The sequence below is a fragment of the Felis catus genome, chromosome A2 (assembly GCF_018350175.1).
Source record: "Felis catus isolate Fca126 chromosome A2, F.catus_Fca126_mat1.0, whole genome shotgun sequence".
In the NCBI taxonomy this organism is placed as follows: Eukaryota; Metazoa; Chordata; class Mammalia; order Carnivora; family Felidae; genus Felis; species Felis catus.
The window spans coordinates 25,456,544-25,475,088 of record NC_058369.1 but is presented as its reverse complement, the minus strand read 5'-3'; the positions used below and the strand labels follow the sequence as shown (position 1 = coordinate 25,475,088).

The 18,545-nt window shown below is 34.7% G+C and overlaps 1 protein-coding gene across 16 annotated transcripts in view; it reads left to right on the top strand.

Annotated features, from left to right (window-relative positions):
- The window catches only part of DNAH12 (dynein axonemal heavy chain 12), a 221,014-nt gene that overhangs the window by 170,013 nt on the left and 32,456 nt on the right, over positions 1 to 18,545 (top strand). For 15 of the 16 annotated variants that reach the window (XM_045051717.1, XM_045051716.1, XM_045051715.1 and 12 more), the window contains 3 exons: positions 1,002 to 1,174; positions 5,155 to 5,295; positions 18,282 to 18,440. In XM_045051717.1, coding sequence (XP_044907652.1) covers positions 1,002 to 1,174; positions 5,155 to 5,295; positions 18,282 to 18,440 — 473 coding nt within the window. The remainder of the gene's footprint in view (positions 1 to 1,001; positions 1,175 to 5,154; positions 5,296 to 18,281; positions 18,441 to 18,545) is intronic. The other variant, XM_045051721.1, reaches the window with a different exon arrangement.

Genomic DNA, 18,545 nt, shown 5'->3' with positions numbered 1-18,545 from the left:
TGCCCAGTACCACTTGACTTCAGCTTCTGAGGCTCTTAAAATTCTAATTCTCTGGGGGAAGAATTGATTTAGCTTATCTTCGGCCCAGTTCTATCTCTACTTCCTGACTGAATCAGCTACAAAGAGGATCATTCAGTATAAACATGACTACCCAGGCACACTCATTCAGCAGAGTCTGTAGATAGTGTGTCCAAAGAAGGAAAAGTGGATTGAATAAGTGCTCTACACATTTTTCCTATAGAATAGCATTCTATCAGATAGAGTTGTCAGCTGAAGAGCTGTTATCTTTCAGAAGTTTTTTCTTTTGGGGTCCAATATTAACACCCCTACTATGTCCAGAAATGTTAAACATACAAGAAGCTAATTGAAAAGGTACTGTTCTGTAACCCCATCAGCTAACAAATATTTGTGAAATCTACTTTCTCAGACTTTTGCTGGGTTCTGGTACACATGTTGACACCTTAAACATACACATGTGCACATTCTCTCCCTCCCCCCTCCCCCCTCCCTCCCTCCTTCTCTCTCTCTCCCTCCCTCTCCCTCTTTCTTTCTCTCTTTCTCCCTCTCTCTGACCTATTGAAATCAAAGAAGATGAGTGACTATAGTAGACACATGTCAGATCCAGACAAAAAAAGCAAAGATTGACAGCTCTGGTATTCCCCAAACAAGAAACACAACCTTAAACTATTTTTCATTGATTTTTCTCCCTCCCTTCTTCCTCTTCCCTCCCTTCCTAATTCTTTCCTTCCTTTTCCTTTTTCCTCCCTCTCTCCCTCCCCCTTTCTCTCTCTCCCTCTTTGTTTCTGTCTTTCTTTCTTTTTGTCTTTCTGTCTTTCCAGCTTCTAGCATACTAAAACCTTTCCTTGTAAACCATACCTCTGTAATTTTGCCTTTGAGTTAGAGGGTTATTTTTTTTTTAACATAAACTTTATTACATGAAAAACACATAATTAAAAAAACACATTTCCTACTTCTTAATCTTGATTCTTCTCTTCTTCTAGATTGCAGAGAAAACAGAACTCAAAATAGCAGAGTCTCGAGAAGGCTACAGACCCATTGCTAAACATTCATCAGTATTATTCTTCAGCATTGCAGACCTGGCTAACATCGATCCCATGTACCAGTACTCTCTCACCTGGTTTGTGAACCTTTACATCAACTCCATTCATGACAGGTAAACCTTCTCTAGCTTCATTCATCCTCCCTATGTTGGATTTCCACCATGCTTTCCATTAAAAAATACATAACTTTTTTTTCTTAATATGTAATATGCATTCATTACAGAGTATTTAAAAATAGGAAAAGTTGAAAGAAAGAGAGGGAGAAAGCCTCCATTTTATTCTAAGTTTTATTTCACCCCCACTCAAAATGTAGGCATAGAAGGATTAGCTTTAGTCCTCCCTGCCTCTTTTAAATATTTTAATATGGCACCTGACTTATCTTTGCTGGCAACTACAATATCTTTCTCCACCTTTGAGATCTCTAAAAAGTTTCAGTCCCAGGGTGCCTGGCTGGCTCAGTCAGTAGAGCAAGCAACTCTTGATCTTGGGTTGTGAGTTTGAGCCCCACATTGGGTGTAGAAATTGCTTAAAAATAAATTCTTTTTTTTTTTTAAATTTTTTTTCAACGTTTATTTATTTTTGGGACAGAGAGAGACAGAGCATGAACGGGGGAGGGGCAGAGAGAGAGGGAGACACAGAATCGGAAACAGGCTCCAGGCTCGGAGCCATCAGCCCAGAGCCCGACGCGGGGCTCGAACTCACAGACCGCGAGATCGTGACCTGGCTGAAGTCGGACGCTTAACCGACTGCGCCACTCAGGCGCCCCTAAAAATAAATTCTTAAAAAAATAAATAAAATTTGGGGTGCCTGGGTGGCTCATTTAGTTGACCTCTGACTCTTGATTTTGACTCAGGTCATGATCTCAGGTTTCATGAGTTTGAGTCCCGTGTTGGGCTCCACGCTGACAGTGCAGAGTCTGCTTGGGATTCTCACTCTCTCCCTCTCTCTCTGCCCCGCCCCTGCTCTGCTCATACGTGCACTCTCTCTCAAAAATAAATAAATTTTAAAAATGAATGAATGAATGAATGAATAAAGCTTAAAAAATAAAAAGCTTCAGTCCCATATTTCTTTGTAATTAATTTTTTAAAATTTTTTAATGTTTATTTATTTTTGAGAGAGAGAGAGTGCCAGTGGGGGAGGGGCAGAGAGAGAGAGAGAGAGAGAGAGAGAGAGAGAGAGAGGGAATCTGAAGCAGGCTCCAGGCTCTGAGCTGTCAGCACAGAACCTGATGCGGGGCTCAAACTCACAAGCCATGAGATCATGACCTGAGCTGAAGATGCTCAACCAGGTGAGCCACCCAGGCGCCCCTTAAATTTTTTTTTTATTTGTTGAGAGAGTGTGTGCAAGCGGGCGAGAGGGGCAGAGGGAGAGAGAGAGAAAAAAAGAGAGAGGGAATCCCAAGCAGTCTCCACACTCAGCATGGAGTCCCCACATGACCCTGGGATCATAACCTGGGCTCCATCCCATGACCCTGGGATCATAACCTGAGCTGAAATCAAGTCACTCAACTGGCTGAGCCACCCAGGTGCTCCCAGGCCCACATTTCTAATTGTTTGCTAGATATTTTCACTTTAATCAATTAATAAACATACACAGGTTTTAAAGTCAGACTGGAGTAGGGGGTGAAATCTCAGTTCTGCCACATACTAGCTACATTAGTACAGTCAAGTCAGTTAACCTTTCTGTAATTGCCTCAAATTTTTTTTATCTATAAAATAGAGATAATAATCATACCTACCTTTTAGAATTGTTATAAGAATTTAATATTTGTGAAGTGTTTATCGCAGCATCTGGTACTTAGTAACTACTGTATTTGTTAAGTAGAATAAAAATATGATTTGAGCCTACCATATATGGTCTACGTGGGCTCTTGGTAGAACAGTCTCGCTGGAGTGACTGAAATCCCTAAGATTACCAGTTGGAATTTGGAATTTGAACTTACACCATCCACACGATGGAGAAAATCCAAGTTGAGGAATTGACATAAATGTCGATAACAAGTGTCAGCAAGGATGCAGAGTCATCAGAACCCTCATACACTGCTGGCAGGAATGTAAATTAGTGCTGCCACTTTGGAAATATTGAGGACATTCTTGAAAATATTAAACATAGATTTGCCATATGATCTAGTAATCAGCAAATCCAGTGATTCTTAGGTATATACTGAAGAGAATTGGATGCAGATGTCCACACAGAAAATTACAGTCTTTTTGTTTTTAGACATAAAAAACTATATTCAAAAAATTACTTGTGTTAATTTTTCCTCCTTCAGCATGGCAATGTTATTGATGTGAAATACAGTTAGGTTCATTTGTTGTAGGTTTGGATTTTTTTTAAATTTCATTTTAGAGTTTTCCCTTCACCCTTGTTGATTTTAATTTTATTATATTTTTGAGCACATAATCCATTAATATGACTCCAGAAGTAAATCCTGAACTAAAAGTTCTGCTCAGAGAAGTGTCACTATCCCCTACTCTTCTCTCACCTTTCCATGGATCAAAGGATTGCTTTTTAAAAATTAAACTAAAATTTAAAATTAAAATTAATTTTGAGATAAATGTAGATTCACATGTAGTTATAAGAAATTATACAGTGGGGGTGCCTGGCTGGCTCAGTTGGTGGAGCATGCAACTCTTGATCTTGGGGTTGTGAGTTTGAGCCAGGCGTTGGGTGTAGAGAATAGAAAGAAAGAGAAAGAAAGAAAGAAAGAAAGAAAGAAAGAAAGAAAGAAAGAAAGAAAGAAAGAAAGAAAGAAAGAAAAGAAAGAAAAAGAAAATAGAGCAATCCTGTGTATTCTCTACCCAGTTTCCTCAATGGTGACATCTTGAAAACTTCTACAATGATTACAACCAGGACATTGCTGTTGATACAGTCAAGATAGGGAACACCACTATTACCACAAGGATTCCCATGCTGCCCTTTTATAGCCACACCCACTTCTTTCCCATCCCCACCCTCTCCTTAATCTTTGAGATTAATCCATTCTCCGTTTCTGTAATTTTGTCATTTCAAGAATGTCATATAAATGGGATCATATAGCACATAACTTTTAAGGATTGGCTTTTATTCACCCGGCTTAATTCTCTGGGGACTCATTCAGGTTGTTGTGTGTGTCAGTAGTTTGTTCCTTTTTATTGCTGAGAAATATTTCATGGTATCGATGTACTACAGGACATCTGGGTTATTTCCAATTTTTTGCTCTTATGAATAACATGTACAGGTTTTTATGTGAGCATAAGTTTTCATTTCTAGGATAAATGCCCAGGAGTGCAGTTGCTGGGTCATGTGGTAATTGCTTGTTTGCTTGCTTGCTTGCGTATGTATGTATGTATGTATGTATGTATGTATGTATGTATGTAGCTGCCCAAACTTCCCCAGAAGGAGTGTCTTTTAAATATTACTGATAAAATTTTTGGACTAAAAAAATGAAAGTAATATGTGATTATTGCAAAATTTTGAACATATAAGAGCATAAAGAAGACAGATATTAGCCATAACCACATCTGGAAGTAACCTTTTGTTCATATGTTTTCTGACTTTTCATCTTTTTTTTTTAAATGTATACATCTTGATCTAGATTTGATGCTTCTTTGGGACAGGTAAATATTTCATAATTCTTTATCTCTTATAGTCCCCTACCCAGAAAAAAATTCACACCAATAGAGATTCAGCAAATATCTTAATTTAGTGATTATTTTCAGTCATTTTGGAATATAATAAGTTCAGAATTTTGAAAATAGAGAGATGGTATAAACCCTATTTTATTTTCTCATAGTCTTATACCCTGTCTTTTACATATAAATTTAGAAGAAGTTGCACACACACAAAACTACACAGGGAGGCCCCATATATATCCTTCACTCAGTGTCTCCTGTGGTAACAGTTTTACATTATTATAGTACAATATCACAACCAGGAAATTCACAGAACTTCCTCAGATTTCACCATTTTATATGCACTCGTGTGTGTGTGTGTGTGTGTGTGTGTGTGTGTGTGTGTGTTTAACAATGGCTACTTATATGTTAGTTCATCTGTTACTTATTTTTTCTTAGTTTTGTTTGACAGTATATTTGCCTGTTTTTCAACCTTTCAGTAACAAATCCAAAATTTTGGAAAAGCGCCTACGATATTTAAATGACCACTTCACATACAACTTATATTGTAATATATGCCGGTCACTATTTGAGAAGGACAAGCTTCTGTTTTCCTTTTTATTATGTGCCAATCTTCTTCTGTAAGTTACTTGCTTTATCTTAATTTATTTATTTTAAAAACTTGCATGGGGAAACTAATCTATGAGGATGGTTTCTCACAGAAAGATACCATGTTTTTGCTCTGCTTAAGTCATGATTTTACTTGTACATTTCTCTATAATAGTATTGGTGTTTGGATATTTATTAGATTTTTAAAATGTGAGTCACACGTAAAAGTCGACAAAATATTCACGTACAGTTCAATGAATTCTTATAAAGCAGAAGTCTGTGTAACCACCAACCAGGTCAAGAAATAGAGGTCTTTTCAGGGTGCCTGGCTGGCTCAATTGGTAGGACATGCAACTCTTACCCTTGGGGTTTTGAGTTCAAGGCCCACATTGGGTGTAGAGATTACTTAAAAAAAAAAAGAACTAGAGCTTTTTCAAATTGATTTCTTTCACTTAATAATATGCACTTAAGGCCCTTCCATGTTTTTGCATGACTTGATAGCTTCTTTCTTTTTAGCACAAAATAATATTCCATTCTCTGGATGTACCACAGTTTATTCACCTACTGAAAGACATTTTGATTACTTCCAAGTTTTGAATATTAACCATAAAATTATAAACATTTGTGTGTACGTTTTTGTATATACATAAGTTTTCAACTCATTTAATTACCGAAGACTGCTGAGTCATGTGGTAAGAGTATGTTTAGTTTTTAAGAAACTCTCTTCCAAAGTAGTTGCACCATTTTGCATTCCACCAGCAATGAGTAAGAGTTCCTGTTGCTCCAGATCCTTGCCAGCATTTGGTCTTGTCAGCATTCTGGATTTTGACCATTCTAATAGATATGTATTGTTCTCTCATTTCAATTTACAATTTGCTAACGACACATGATGCTGTTAATGTTTTGTATGCTTATTTGCTATCCTTATATCTTCTTCGGTAAGGTATCTGTTAGGTCTTTTGGCCACTTTTGAATCAGTTTGATTGTTCATTTTTTAGTGTTGAGTTGGATGACAGTCCTTCATCAGGTATGCCTTTTGCAAATATTCTCTCTCAGTCTGTGGCTTGCCTTCTCCTTTTGACAGTGTCTTTGGCAGAGCAGAAGTTTTAAATTTTAATGAAGTCCAGCTTCTTTCTTTCATGGTTCATGGTGTTATATATAAAAAAATCATTGCCATACCTAAGGTCACCTAGATTTTCTACTATGTAATCTTCTAGGAATTTTATAGTTTTGCATTTTACATTTATGTCTATGATTCATTTTGAGTTAATTTTTGTGAAGGGTCTCTGTCTAGATTTATTATTATTATTATTATCATTATTATTATTTTTGCAGGTGGACATCCAGCTGTTCCAGCACCATTTGTTGAAAAGACTGTCTTTGTTCCATTGTACTGCCCTTGCTTTTTGTCAAAGATCAGGTGGTTCTATTTATGGGTGTATTTTTAAATTCTTTATTCCGTATCACTGATCTATTTGTTTTTTTTTTGTAGTATTGACTTAATTAGCCTTATACTAAGTCTTGAAGTCAGGTAGTGTCAGTCCTAGGCTTTGTTCTTAAATATTGTTTTGGCTATTCTGAGTCTTGTGTCTCTTCATATAAAGTGAACTTTATAGAAAATCAGTTTGTCGGTATTCACAAAATTCTGTTCCATTGATTTGTCTATTTATTTTTTTACCCACACCATCCTATTTTGATTACTGTAGCTTTATAGTAAGCCTTGAAGTCCAGTGATGTCAGTTTTCCAGTTGTGTTCTTCTCCTTCAATATTGTGTTGGATATTCTTGGTCTTTTGCCCCTCTGTATAAATGTTAGAATAACTCCATCAATTATACGCAAAATAACTTGCTTGGATTTTGCGTGATATTGCATTAAAACTATAGATCAAATTGGGAAGAACTGACACCTTGACAATATTGATTCTTCCTATTCATGAACATGGAATATCTCTCCATTTATTTAGTTCTTTGATTTCTTTCATCACATTGTCATAGTTTTTCTCACATAGATCTTGTACATGATTTGTTCAATTTATATCTAAGTATTTCACTTTTTGAGTGCCAATGCAAATGGCATTGTGTTTTTAATTTCAAATTCCACTTGTTGATGATCTATATGAAAGTGATTTTTGTATATTAACATTGTATCCTGCAACCTTGCTAATATAATTGCATATTAGTTCTAGGAGTTTGTTGTCAATTCTTTCAGATTTTTGGATTTTCTATGTAGATAATCATGTTACCCACAAACAAAGGCAATACATCTTTTTTTCTTATTGCATTAGACAGGACTTTCAGTATGATATTGACAAGAAATGATGAAAAGGGACATCCTTTTTTTTTTACTGATCTTAGTGGGAAAGTTTCTAGTTTCTTATTTTTAAGTATGATGTTAGCCGTAGGTTTTTTTTGTAAATGTTCTTTATCAAGTTGAGGACGTTCCCCTCTAAGTGTGCTGAGAATTTTTATCATTAAAGGGTATTGGATTTTGTCAAATGCCTTTTCTGCATCTACTGATATGATCATGTGCTTTTTCTTCTGTAGTTTATCTATATGATAGATTATATTTATTGATTTTTTTAATGTTGAAACAGCTTTACATTCCTGAAACAAATACCACTTTGTTGTGGTGTGTTATTCTTTTTATACATTGTTTGATTCAACTTGCCAGTATCTTGTTGAGAATTTTTGTATCCATGTTCTTGAGAGATATTGGTCTGTAGTTTTCTTTTATCTGTGTAATTTTGGTATTAGGGTAATATTAGCTTCATAGAGTAATTAGGAAAGTATTCCTTCTGCTATTTTCTGGAAGAGATTGCAAAGAATTGGTATAATTTCTTCCTATAAGTTTGGTAGAATTCTCCAGAACCCATTTTAATGTGGTGGTTTCTGTTTTGGAAGGTTATCAATTTAATTATCGATTCAATTTCTTTAATAGATATAGTTATGGACTGAATAGTTGTGTTTCCCTCAAATTCATATGTTGATGCACTAACTTCCATTGTGGCTATATTTGGAGATGAGACCTCTAAGGAAGTAATTCAGGTTAAATAAAGTCATAAAGGTATGGTCCTAATCTGACAGAATTAATGTCCCTTTAAAAAGCGAGATACCAAAGTACTCTCTCTGTCCATATGCACACAGAAGAAAGGCCATGTGAGGACAAAGTAAGAAGGTCACTTGTCTACAAGCTAGGAAGAGGTCTCATCAGAAACCAAATCAGCCAGAACCCTGATCCAAACTTCTAGACTCCAGAACTCTGAGAAAATAAATTTGCATTATTTATGCAATCCAGTGTATGGTACTTTGTTAAGGCAGCATGAGTACACTAACACAAGGTCTATTCAGATTATCTGTTTCTCCTTCTGTGAATTTTGGCAGATTGTATTTTCCAAAGAATTGATCCATTTTGGGTAGGTTATCAAATTTGAAGAGATACAGTTCATAATATTCCTTTATTATCTTTTTATGTCAATGGAATTAGTAATGATGGCCCTTCTTTCATTTCTGATATGTGCAATTTGTGTCTTCTCACTTTTTTCCTTAGTTATCCTGGCTAGAGGTTAATCAATTTTATTGATCTTTTCAAAGAACCAGATTTTAGTTTTATTGATTTTTTTTCCTATTGACTTGTTTTAATTTCATAAATTTCTTCTCTGATTTTTATTATTTCTTCACTTCTGCTTACTTTGGATTTAATTTGATCTTCTTTTTCTAGTGTCTTAAGGTGGAAACCCAAATGATTGATTTTAAATTTATCTTCTTTTCTAATAAATGAATTCAGTGTTCTAAATTTCCCTCTGAGCATTACTTTTGCTGCATTCCAAAAATCTGAATAAGTTGTGTTTTCATTTTTATTTCATTCAAAATATTTTTTTATTTCTCTTGAAACTTCTTTGAGCCATACATTACTTAGAAGTGTGTTTAATTGCCAAGTGTTTGGGGGTTTCCTAGCTATCTCTCTGTTACTGATTTCTGGTTTAATTCTATTGTAGTCAGAGAGAATACTTTGTATGATTTCTCCTCTTTTAAATTTGTTAAAGTGTGTTTTATGACCCAGAATGTGTTCTGTCTTGGTGAATGTTCCGTATGAGGCTGAGAAGAATGTGTATTTTGATGTTGTTTGATAAAGTATTGTATAGATGTCAATTGCATTTAGTTGAATAATGGTACTGTTATTTCAACTCTGTCTTTACTATTTTCTGCTGCTGGATCTGTCCACTACTATTTTAGTAACAGATTGATCTATTTTTCTTTGTCTATCAGGTTTTATCTCATATATTTGGACATTCTTTTGTTAGGCACATACACATTAACAACATTGGGTCTTTTGGAGAATTGATCCCTTTATCATTATGTAATGACCCTCTTTATCCCTGATAATTTTCCTTGCTCTGAAGTCTTCTTTTTCTGAAATTAATATAGCTACTCCAGCTTTATTTTGATTAACATTAGCACGCTATATCTTTCTCCATCCCTTTTCTTTGACTCTCTGTTTTCATAGTTAAAATGGGGTTTTTTTGTAGACCACACATAGTTAGGTCTTATTTTTTTAATATTTAAAAAAAAATTTTAATGTCTATTTTTGAGAGAGAGAGAGAGAGAGAGAGAGAGGGAGAGACAGAGTGCGAGTGGAGGAGGGACAGAGAGAGGGAGACAGAGTCCAAAGCAGGCTCTAGGATTGAGCTGTCAGCACAGAGCCTGACACGGGGCTCAAACTCACAAACTGTGAGATCATGACCTGAGCCTAAGTCTGATACTTAACTGAGTGAGCCACCCGGGCACCCTGAGTTAGGTCTTATTTTTTGATTGTACTCTGATAGTCTATGTCTTTTAATTGATGTACTGAAACCATTGACATTTAAAGTGGATTATTGACATAGATGGATTAATATCTATCATATGTGTTACTGTTTTTTTATTTATTGCCATTGTTCTTTGTTTTTGTTTCTGATATTTTGAGGTAAGATTGGTATATAACATTATATAATTTTTAGATGTACAATATTATAATTCAGCATCTGCATTCATTACAAAGTGATCACTTCCAAAAATCTAGTTACCATCCATCAGCATATATTTGACCCCCTTCATCCATTTCACCACTGACAAACCCCCTTCCCTTCTGGTAACCACCAATCTGTTGTGGTTTGTGTCTATGAGTTTGTTTTTGTTTTGTTTATTTTTAGATTCCACATAGGAGTGAAATTGTACTGTTTTTGTCTTTCTCTTTCTGACTTATTTCACTTAACATAATACCCTCCAGGTCCAACCATGTCACAAATGACAATATTTTATTATTTTTTTTTATGTCTGAGTAGTATTCTATTGTATATATAGACCACGTCTTCTTTATCCATTTATGCATCAACTGACATTTAGGTTTTTCCATATCTTGGCTATTGTGGATAATATTGCTGTGAACATTGGGGTGCATATATCATTTCAAATGAGAGTTTTCATAATCTTTGGATTAAATACCACAAGTGAAATAGCTGGATTGTATTGTAATTCTATTCTTAATGTTTTGAGGAATCTCTATACTATTTTCCATAATGCTCAGACCAATTTATATTTCACCAACAGGGTACAAGAATTCCCTTTTCCCCACAATCTCTTAACACTTATTTCTTGTCTTTTTTTTTTTTTATCATAATGAATCTAACTAGTGTGAGGTAATACCTTACTGTGGTTTTGATTTACATTCCCCTAATAATCAGTGATGTTGAATATCTTTTCACTTGCCTGTTGGCCATCTGTATTTCTTCTTTGGAAAAATGTCCATTCAGATCCCATTTTAAAATCAAGTTGTTTGCTTTTTGTTGTTAAGTTGTATGCAATTTTCATATATTTTGGATATGAACTCCTTGTCAGATATGTGATTTGCAAATATCTTCTCCCATTCAGTAGGTTGTTTTTACATTTTGATGATGGTTTCTTTCACTGTGTATAAACTGTGTTGTTTGATACAGTCCCATTTATTTTTGCTTTTGTTTCCCTTATGCTTTGGAGTCTTATCCACAAAAATATAGCTAAGACTGATTCAAGAAGCTTACCACCTATGTTTTCTTCCAGGAGCTCTATGGTTTCAGGTATTACATACAAGTCTTTAATCCATTTTGAGTTAATTTTTGTGTATAGTGTAAGATAGTGATCTAGTTTCTTTTCTTTTTTTTTTTTTTTTTTTTGGATGTGGCTGTCCAGTTTTCCCAGCACCATTTATTGAAGAGACTGTCCTTTCTCCATTGTGCATTCTTCCCCCTTTGTCATAAATTGTGTGTGTGTGTGTGTGTGTGTGTGTGTGTGTGTGTGTGTGTATTTCTGGGCTCTGTATATGTATTTCTGGGCTCTGTATTCTGTTGTATTGATCTGTGTGTCTGTCTTTATGCCAGTACCATACTATTTTGATTACTAAAGCTTTGTAATCTAGTTTGAAGTCAAGGAGCATAATACCTTCAGCTTTGTTGTTCTTTCTCAAGATCCGGCTATTCAGGATCTTTTGTGATTCCATAAAAATTTTTGAATTAGTACTTACAGTTCTGTGAAAAATGTCATTGGCATTTTGAAAGGGATTGCATTCAGTCTGTTGATTGCCTTGGAGGAATATTGATTCCTCCAATCCATGAGCACAGAATATCTTTCCATTTATTTGGGTCTTCAGTTTCCTGCATCAGTGTCTTACAGTTTTCAGTGTACAGATCTTTCACCTCCTTGATGAAATTTCTTCCTAGATATTTTATTCTTTTGATGCAATTGTAAATGGGATTGTTTTCTTCAGTTCTCTTTCTGATAGTTCATTAGTGTATTGACATGCTACTGATTTCTGTAGATTGATAATGTATCCTGAAATTCTACTGTATTTATTAGGTCTAATGGTCTTTCTCAGTTCCAACAAAGTCTTTAGAATTTTCTATATAAAGTATCTGCAAATAGTGACAATTTTGCTTCTTCCTTTCTATTTTGGATGCCTTTTATTTCTTTTTCTTACCGAATTTCTGTGGCTAGAACTTCCAGTATTATGTTGAATAAATGTGTGAAGAGTGGACATCTTTGTCTTGTTCATGATCTTAGAGGAAAAGCTTTTGGCTTTTCACCATTTGAGTATGTTAGCTGTGAGTTTATCATATATGACCTTTATTGTGTTGAGGTGTGTTCCCTCTGTACCCGTTTTATTGAGTTTTTATCATAAATGGATGTTAAATTTTGTTAAATGCTTTTTCTGCATCTATTGAGATGATCATGTGATTTTTATCCTTAATTTTGTTAATGTGGCATATCATCTTGATCAATTTGTGGATGTTGAATCATCCTTGGATCTCTGGAATAAATCCCACTTGATCATGGTGTATGATTCTTTTAATGTATTGTTGAATTTGGTTTGCTATATTTTGTTGAGTATTTTTGCATCTATGTTCATTAAGGATATTGACCTATAATTTTCTTTTTTTGTTGTGTACTTGTCTGGTTTTGGTATCAGGGTAATGCTGCCCTCATAAAATCAGTTTGGAAGTGTTTTCTTCTCTTCAGTGTTTTGAAGGAGGAGTTTGAGAAGGGATAGGTATTACGTCTTCTTCGAATGTTTGGTAAAATTTACCAATGAAGCTGTCTGGCCCTGGACTTTTGTTTTTTGGGAGTCTTTTAAATGTTTATTTATTTAAAGTAATTTTTGAAACATTTATTCATTTTTGAGAGACAGAGACAGAGCATGGTGGGGGGAGGGGCAGAGAAAGAGGGAGACACAGAATCTGAAGCAGGCTCCAGGCTCTCAGCTGTCAGCACAGATCCCGATGCAGGGCTCAAACCAACAAACCACGAGATCATGACCTGAGCTGAAGTCAGACGCTTAACCAACTGAGCCACCCAGGCACCCCTTAATGTTTATTTATTTATTTTGAGAGAGAGAGAACAAGAGTGAGCAAATAGGAGAGAGACAGAGAGAGAAGGAGAGACACAGAATCCCAAGCAAGCTCCATGCTGTCAGCACAGAGCCAGATGGGGGGCTAGATCTCACAAACCATGAGGTCATGACCAGAGCAGAGATCAAGAGTTGGACACTCAATCAACTGAGCCACCCAGGTGCCCCTGTTGGGAGTTGATTTTGTTATTGTTTCAATCTCCTTGCTAGTAATCAGTCTATACAGATTTTCTATTTCTTCATAATTCAATCTTGGAAGGCTATATATTTTGGGGAATTTTTCCATTTCTTCTAGGTTGTCCAGTTCATTTGCATATAATTATTTGTAGTATAATTATAACTTTAGTTGTAACTTCGCTTATTTGAGCCCTCTTTCTTCTTTTCTTGGTTAGTCTAGCTAAAGGTTTGTCAATTTTATTTATCTTTTCAAAGAACCACCCCTTAGTTTCACTGATCTTTTTAATTTATTTATTTATGTTTTAGTCTCAATTCGATTTATTTCCACTTTGATCTTTGTCATTTTCTTTCTTCTACTAACTTTGGCCTTCATTTATTCTCTTTTTTCTAACTCCTTCAGGTGTAAAGTTAGATTGTTTGAGGTTTTTCTTATTTCTTGAGGTAGGCTTATATTGCTGTGATCTTCCCTCTTAGAACCACTTTTGCTGCACCCCATTGATTTTGGTATGTCATATTTCTGTTTTCATTTGTCTCTATGTATTTTTTTTTATTTCTTTGATTTCTTTGATGAATCATTAGTTGTTTAGTAGCATGTTGTTTATCTCCACATTTTTGTTGTTTTTCCAGGGTTTTTTGTTTTTTTTTTTTTTTGTAATCAACTTCTAGTTTTATACTGTGATGGTCAGAGAAAATGCTTAATATAATCTCTATCTTCTTGAATTTAACCTGTGATCTGTCCTGGTGAATGTTCCATGTGCATTTGAGAAGAATGTATATTCTGCTTTTGGATGGGGTTTCCTGTATATGTCTACTAAATCCATTTGGTCTAATGTGTCATTAAAGCCAATATTTCTGTATTGATTTTATGCCTGGTTGATCTATTCTTGATGTAAGTGAGGGTGTTAAGGTGCCCTACTATTACTGTCATGCTGTCAGTTTCTCCCTTTAGATCTATTAATTTTTGCTTTATATATTTTGGTACTCTTGATATATTCATAAGTGTTGTATCTTTTTGTTGAATTCACCCCTTTATCATTATATAATCATATTGGTCTTTTATAATTATGTAATTCCCATCTTGGTCTTTGTTTTAAAGTCTGTTTTGTCTTGTATGAGTATAGCTACACTAGCTTTCTTTTCATTTCTATTTGCATGAACTATCTTTTCCTATCCCTTCACTTTCAGTCTATGTGTATCCTTACTTCTAAATTGAATCTCTTGTAGGCAGCCTAGAGGTGGGTCTTTTTTTTTTTTTTTAATCCACTCAACCATTTTATGTCTTTGGATTGGAGAGTTTATTTGCATTTAAAGTAATTAATGGTAAGTATGTACTTATTGCTATTTTGCAATTGTTTTCTGCCTGTTTTCCTAGATTTTCTCAGTTCCTTTTTTTCTTTTCTTTCTTCCCTTGTGGTATGATGGCTTTCTTTAGTGTTATGTTTAGATTCCTTTCTTTTTCTTTTTTTTTTTTTTTTTTTTTTTTTGTGGTATTTACCAGGAAATTTTTTCTTTGTGGTTACTGTGAGGTAACCTGTGTTTATAATAGTCTGTTTTGGGGACTCCTGGGTGGCTCAGTCAGTTAAGCATCCGACTTGATTTCAGCTCAGTTCATGATCTCACTACTGTGAGATCAAGCCTCACATAGGGCTCCACAATGGGCATGGAACCTACTTGGGATTCTCTCTCTCTCTTTCCCTCTGCTCCTCCCCACATGCTCTCCCTCTCTCTCTCTCTCTAACAATAAAAAGAAAGAAAGAAAGAAAGAAAGAAAGAAAGAAAGAAAGAAAGAAAGAAAGAAAATTATTATAATAGTCTGTTTTACATTTATTTATTTATTTTGAAGGGGGTAAGGAGGGGCAGAGAGAGAGAGAGAGAGAGAGAGAGAGAGAGAATCCCAAGCGGCTCTGCACTGTCAGCATGGAGTTCAACGTGGGGCTTGCTCCCATGAACCATGAGATAATGACCTGAGCTGAAATCAAGAGTCAGAAGCTCAACCAATTGAGTTACCCAGACATACCCCCATTTTATATTTTTGATGTCACATTTATGCATCCCTTAACTATTGTAGTTTTAATTTTACTACTTTTGTGTTTTAACCTTCATACTTGCTTTAAAAGTGATTGAATTCACTACCTTTACTATTTATTTACCTTTTCTGTGAGATTTTTACTTTCACTTTTTGTTGTTGTTATTAATTAGTGTCATTTCTTTTCAGCTCAGAGAAGTCCCTTTAATATTTCTTGTAAGGCCAGTTTAGTGGTGATAAACTTTAGTTTTCATTTATCTGGAGAACATCTCTTTTTTTTAGCCCTATTACGTATAATTGACATACTATGCAATTTGCCCATCATAATACAGTTAGATGATTTTTAGTATTTTTATACAATTATGCAGCCATCACCAAATTCCAGTTTTAGAACAATTCTATTACCTCAAAGTTTCCTTTTCCCTACTTAGTCAATTACTATTCCTACTCCCAGCCCCAGGTAACCACTGATCTGCTTTCTGTCTCCACAATTATTCCTTTTCTAGAAATTTTATGAATGAGACATTTTAAGGCCTAGAATGTGGTCTGTCTCTGCAAGTATTCCATATGCCATTGAAAAGAATGTGTATTTTGCTGCTCTTGAATGGAATATTCTATAAATGCCAATTAGGTCAAGCTAGTCTATATACTGTATCCTTATTGATTTTCTGTCTGCCTGTTCAATCAATTTTTGAGAGAGGATTGGAATCTCTTAGCTATGGAGATTGCTTCTGATAGTTGTATCAATATTTCTTTGTGTATTGATGCTCTGTTATTAGATGTGTAAGTGTCTAGGACTGTTATGACCTCTTAATGAATTGACTTGACTTTTTTTTTTTAATCCCTGGGTTATCCTTTGTTCGAAATCTGTTTTGTATGATATTATTATTGTCCCCAGCTTTCTTTTGAATAGTGTTAGCATGGTATATATTTTTCCATACTTTTCCTTTTAACCTACTTGTGTCTTTATATTTAAGCTGTATTTCTGTTGACAACATGTAGTTAGGTCTTATTTGTTTTGTCCAATCTGATAATCACTACCTTTAATGAAATTGTTTAGACCATTTATATTCAATGACATAATAGAGTTATGTTGAAATCTACCATCTTACAACTTGGTTTCTGTTTTGCACATCTGTTCATTTCCTCATTTGTTTCATTTCCTCATTTTCTTTTTCTTTGAATTAAGTACTTATTATGATTCCGTTTTATCTCCTTTGTTAACTTACTAACTATAATTTTTTGTTTTATTATTGTAGTGATATCTTTGGGATTATAGTATACCTTTTAACACATCACAGTCTATCTTCAGGTAAACTTTATATATATACATATATTTACACACATACATATACACACACATACATATACATATATATACATATAGTATAAGAACTTACAACTATTTACTTCCATCTCTCTCCTCCTAGCCTTTGCTTTATTATTGTCATATATTTCACTTGTACATATTATAAATCCCATAGCATGTTGTTATTTTGCTCTAAGTAGTCAATAATCTTTTAAAGAGACTTAAATAATAAGAAAAAAGTATTTTATGTTTACCTACATAGCTACTATTTCTGGCAGTCTTTATTCTTTTGTGTTGATCTAAATTTCCAACTTGAAACTTCTCTAACATTTCTAATGCTTTATGTCTACTGGCAATGAATCCTTTCAGTTTCTCTACATCTGGAAAGAAATCAGTGAATTTTTCTTTTCTTTTTATTTATTTATTTTGAGAGAGAGAGTGAGTGTGCAGCGGAGGGGCAGAAAATCCCAAGCACGTGGGGCTCTATCTCATAAACCAAGAGATCATGACCTGAACTGAAATCAAGAGTTAGACATTTAACCAACAGACCACCCAGGTGCCCCTGAATTTTTCTTTTAGATTTTGTATTTTTTATCTCTAGAAGTTGCATTTGGTTATTTTTTCTATGGCCTGTTTCTCTCTTCATTACGTTCGTTTTGCTTTAACTCCTTCAGCATATTTGTAATAGCTCTTGTAACATTCTTGTCTTCTTGTTGTATTATCTCTATCATTCTATGTATCTATTGACTGATCTTTTCTCCTGGTTATGGATGTTGTGAATTTTACATTGATAAATACTAAGGGCTTTTAATTCCTTTAAAAAGCATTAGACTTTACTTTTGCAAGTAGTTAAATTATTGCATTAGTTTGATGTTTCCAAGGCTTGTTTTTAAGCTTTCTTACAGTAGCTCTAGAATAGACTTAATTCTAAAACTAGGTTAGCTTTGCTACTAAGGTGTGATCCCTCTGATGTTGCGTCTGAATTCCTCTGGTGTTTAACAAAGATTTATCTCTAGTTGGTAAGAATTCACTTCTCCAAGTTCTGTGTAAGCTCAGGAGCTATTCAGGTTACAGCTTCCCAGATATTCTCTGCCTGGCCTCCTGGAGTTTTACCCTATTCACATATGACTTAGTGTTTAGCAACTGAATCAAGAGGATACCCATGCAGATTTCTGAAGCCCTTTTCCATGTATCTCCCTCCTCTCTGGGACTCAGCCCACAAATTCTACCACCTGAGCCTTCCTTAACTCTGGTCTCTGTTCATTCAACTCAACAATACCATCTGGTTCTGATTTTGATCACCTCTCTGTTTTATAGTCTGGAAAGTGCCTCCAGGCAAATAGCTGGGGCAATCATAGCGATTGATTTGGACAATCATATTTGTCTCCCTTTTTTCAGGGACCGCAGTGTTGCACTGGCTATTGTATAACTTCCAGAAACAGTCATTTCATTCACTTTTTCCAGTTTTCTAGTTGTTTATGGCAGTAGGGTAAATCAGTTCTGATTATTTCATTGAGGCTATAGAAGCAGAAATTGATTTCATTCCATTTTAAAATGAGCAATTTACAGCAGTCTTTATTTTGGGAATACAGGGCAAAGAAAGAGATTGAGTACCAGGAACTGATGTTTCTTTTAACTGGAGGAGTAAGTCTTAAGAGTACTGAGAAAAATCCTGACCCAACTTGGCTATCAGATAAAAGCTGGGAGGAAATTTGCCGGGCAAGTGAATTTCCTGCCTTCAAAGAACTCAGGTATTTGTTTAAACTTGATGATTTAGAATTGAGTAAGGATGGGTAAATTTGTAATCTCCTTGTTTAACAATATCTTTTTAAATTATCTGCCAGTGAAATAATAAT